This window comes from Pan paniscus, chromosome X (genome assembly GCF_029289425.2).
Source record: "Pan paniscus chromosome X, NHGRI_mPanPan1-v2.0_pri, whole genome shotgun sequence".
NCBI lineage: Eukaryota > Metazoa > Chordata > Mammalia > Primates > Hominidae > Pan > Pan paniscus.
Genome location: NC_073272.2, coordinates 137,907,331 through 137,911,625, shown reverse-complemented (window position 1 = coordinate 137,911,625; position 4,295 = coordinate 137,907,331). Strand labels below are relative to the sequence as shown.

Here is a 4,295-nt window from a genome sequence, read left to right as displayed (position 1 = left end):
GGCCTGCTTCAAATAATACACTTTATTAAATTCCTATTGCAAATATCAGGATGATTAAAAGATCTCTTTTTCTAACTTTAGGATTATATCCCAAGAACCAGCATGTTATGTGCAAATCAAACTCTACTCACTAATCCATTTGCAAGACAATTTGGGTAGGTGTTGAAGAGGCCCAGGGGGAGTGACCAGGCATCAAAACATCCTCCAAAGTGTGCTTTTAACATTAGAAAGGGCTGTTGCTATCAATGGGATTCCAGAATGAGGGATGGAACAGTTCAGGGAACATCTGCAGATAGAAGGAATGCTCTGTGTCAGGGGAAGGGCAGGTGATTTTGAGTTCTTCCACCTGGAGCAGGGCACAGCCCTCAGAGGAGGAGGCAGTGATGATCTGGTAAGTAGTCCAGGTTCCAGGTTTGGACAGGGGGGCACACAGGTCAACACCAGAGAAAGGGTACTGTAATGCAGGGAAGTGCTGGGACAGGACAAAAATGTGAGCGCCTGGGCAGAATCAGCTCTCAAGGACCACGGGGCTCAGGCAGGAGGACCCTAGGTTCATAAAGCCCACAGACTACTCTCAGATTGTGTTTCTCATTCCATCTTCCTTCCTTGGGCCTGCTTTTTAGTACCTTAGCCACAAGGTTCTTTTTGTTACCTGAACAACATTATGGAGTACTGAGAACAGATATGAACCAAGAGGCAGAAGGCCTGCCTCAGGCTAGGATAAGTGGGGCAGTGTGGGCCTAGATGAATTGAGGCCAGAGGTCAAGTCCCAGTCCTGTCACTTACTAGTTACATGATCTGGGGAAATTATCAAGCACTATGAGCCTCAGGCTCTTCATACGTAAGGTGGATTTCATAAGCCCTGTCTTGTAGAAGTGTTGGAATGTACGTAATGTGAGTAAAGCACCTGGCACAGCCACTTGCATGTATTGGATCTTTCATGAATGGCAGTTGTTTTCAATATGATTTTAACCCTAAACCCTCCATATGTACCATATTCTCTGGGAGTGTGTGTTGGGAAGGTGGGGGAGAGAAAGAGATATCAAGAATATTTCAGAGAATATGCAGCACACTAGGACATAACACACCAAATGGGTCAGAAATGCTACTTTATAAATAAAACTCAGTAAATTTTTCCTATTGATAGACACATTATTTGATTTGGATGTAGGGAAGTTTTCACCAGCTGGATGCAACTCAAGGATCCTAGAAGTTTTGAGTCAAGGAGTAACTCCTTCCAACCCTCCCAACTTCTCTTCCATGCAAATCACTATTTTCATTCATTCCACTCCCACTCAAAATCTAGCCTTTGCTTAGAACTGGCCAAATTACAGTCAAGATCATTTAATTAAATGCCTTTTTAATAGAGTCGGCCCTGGCTCTCCCACACCAGGGAAATGAATGCCAGCCTAGAGGCTTCTGGGCACCACTTTAAGGGGGTATCACCCTATTTCTCAGGAAACCCTTGCAGATGATGTGTATGAACACTTAGTTCATGCACTCTGTTCAACTACACTGGGATGAGTGCAGGCCACATTCCATACTTTGCCCCAGGTGGAGATTCCTCTCTGCTTTGTCCACCATCTAGAAGGAACTGCTAGGAGCAGTTTTCCATTCCAGGCTTTTATCTCACCTATAAGACATATTGAGCGCCTGGCCCCTGCCACCATCCAGCTTAACTTAAAATTAACTCCCACAGAAGGAGTTGCACTTTTCCAAATCTCCAAACTTCCTTAGCTCAAGCATTTTTTCTTGACTGTTTAATCTGAAGTCCCACTTCCTCACTCCTTCTTTGTACTTGCTCTTTAGGTCTTAAAGGGCATCTTGCCAACCTCCTCACTTAACCTGGAATCCCCACTACTAACACAGTGCCTTACAAAGAGCAGATGCTCAATTAATGTTTGGGGAATAAATGAGCCAGTGAACTGGGGCTCATATTTAATAAGATTTAATTTCTCATACATTCTTGAATAAGCCAAATAATTCAGGTATAAATCTTTAATACAAAACCACAGATTAAGAGGCATACATAAATCCTACAATTAACCATCTTCTACGTTTTTCCTGTACTTATTGATCTCATTAGTTTTATTGCTAGGCTGTTACACATTTCTGAGAAAATTCCTATTCCAACACCATGTTATCTTATTCCAGATCACAAAATAAGACGGAAGCTTCCCCCCTTTGGTTTATATAATAGAAAACTTTTATTTTTAAACCTGATAAACAGTAATAAATGTGTGACCAATGTCATTCATGAATCTGCATTCTGAAGCTAATAAGAGAAACATTTGAAAAATACCAAAAAGCAAAAACAAACAAACAAACAAAAAGATAAAAATCTGCAATCAGCCCTTCACTACTTAAAACCTTGACTTCTCTTTTCAAACACAGAGTGAAGAATCTGCCTGAGACTTCACTCAGGGCAAGAGAAGCTGCTGGACTTGGCCCGGGAATGTGCACTGGCCATGAGAGTAGTACCACCCATGGTGGCAATTATAGCCTGAGCTTTCTCTTTCTCATCTCTTAAAGCTTCCTCATACAGGAGTGGAAAGGAACTGGCATCACTCCCACTGACTCTGGAGAAAAACTCCAGGGCTTTCATCTTGGTGGTTTCAGCATGAGCCCTTGGGCCCCACGGGAATTTGTATCTTGGAGGATCACTGTTGGATACCTGACAGCACTCCAGGTATTTTTCCTGCACCAAATCTCTGGTGATGAGCTTCCTGGGCTCCCCATAGATGAAATCCTTCCACCCAGCATACACCCTGATAATATTCAGCACTTCCCAGATCTTCTCTTCAGAGGCACAGTTGGCCTCCATTAAGATCACACCGAAGGTAAGAATCAGGAGGCCGGTCTTGGGCATTCCCTGGTCATCGCTCAGCCTCCTATCGTAGGTGAGGTCTAGTGATCTGAGGAGCACACAGGAGTGGCTGATGGGGTCCACCTCCTTCATGTCAGTGCCAAAGACAATCTCCATGCATTCATGGGCTTGCATAAAGATCGGAGGGAAGTGATCCTTGTGTTCTTTGATGACACCCTTCAGCATTTCTGCTTCTGTGATGGGCTGTTTTGTTGTATACTTGACACTCAGGAATTTCACCAACTCGTCCACCTTCTTCTCTAGCATGCTACCAAGCAAGGACTTGGGCTCTCACAGGGCCGGGGAGGCACCTGGATCCTTCTTTTCCTGGCTTCTGGAACTCTCATCAGATTGATTCCATGGAGTGGCTTTGATGGTAGTGCAGGGGGAGCAGACTCTCTGAGAACTCTGGGGAGTACCTGGTGTTCCAGAAGCAGACACCTTCTCCAAGGTGCCCTGGATCAGAGTAGAGGAAGAGGAGGAGGCTGTGGTATTCACCTTCTCAGCTTCAGCAACCTGCACACCTACAAGGCCCTGTGCCTCTTTGGGGGCCTGAAGCCCTTGCTCAAGCTCACAGTGCCAACTCTTTTGGCTGTGAGGCATCTTGACTTGTTTCGGGGGCAGCCTACAGGAGCATGGTCAGGAGATGGCTGATGAAGCCAACTGGACTGGGGGAGAGGAAGAGTGTGAAAAACTTAACCTTGTCATTCTGATAAATACTGTCTTAACAGGTCCTCTTTTAGTGCTCTAGGGCCCCACGGGTCTCCCGTCCTGCACTTCATCATGACTCCTGGCATTGACTGGATCTCCTCTTCTCTGTGAGCTGAGGACATGTGCCTCATATTAAGGCCTTCACTTCCAGTTCCTGGATCCCCTGTAAGAGGAGTTCAGGGGGTCCCTTCAGGGCTGATAGGTGGGATGGGGCCAGACTCTGAGGTCCTCACAGCTTTGGAGTGGATCCCCCACTACTCCTGGGTCCTACCATAGCTAACACCAGGGCAGGAAGGGCTGGGCCCATCTGTTGTTGTCAAGTCCCCTCCATCCTCAAATTGACTCTTGGAAGGGCCTGAAATTCCTCCCTCTGCTGAACTGAGTCCAGCCGATGGGAGGGAGGGCACAGCACATCTGGACACCATGCTCCAGGGCCTCCCGGGGAAGGAATAGTGTAGGGCAGGTGCCTCAACTCTATGAAGGTGGCAGGGGGTCCCCTCAATCCTCATTCAGGATCCTCACTTGGACTCTTGGTATAACCTAGTTCTCCTTCCTGGGCTGACTAGATGTAGCTTCCTCTACTGATGCGAAGCTGCCCCCTTAGACTAAGGCCTTCACTTCCCTGAGACCAATGAGACAAAAGTGAAGAAGTACCACATACAGCCACCCCTGCCCAGGAACTCCTAGGGCTGATAGCAGGGGCTGGACTTAATATGTC

General features: G+C 46.4%; 1 protein-coding gene across 1 annotated transcript; it reads right to left on the bottom strand.

Moving 5' to 3' along the window:
* Positions 1-1,951: 1,951 nt before the first annotated feature.
* On the bottom strand, positions 1,952-3,469 carry LOC100971989 (putative MAGE domain-containing protein MAGEA13P). The gene is given in 1 exon segment (XM_008964710.3): positions 1,952-3,469. A coding segment is annotated over 1 exon segment (1,053 nt). The 3' UTR covers positions 1,952-2,416.
* Between the last annotated feature and the right edge of the window lie 826 nt (positions 3,470-4,295).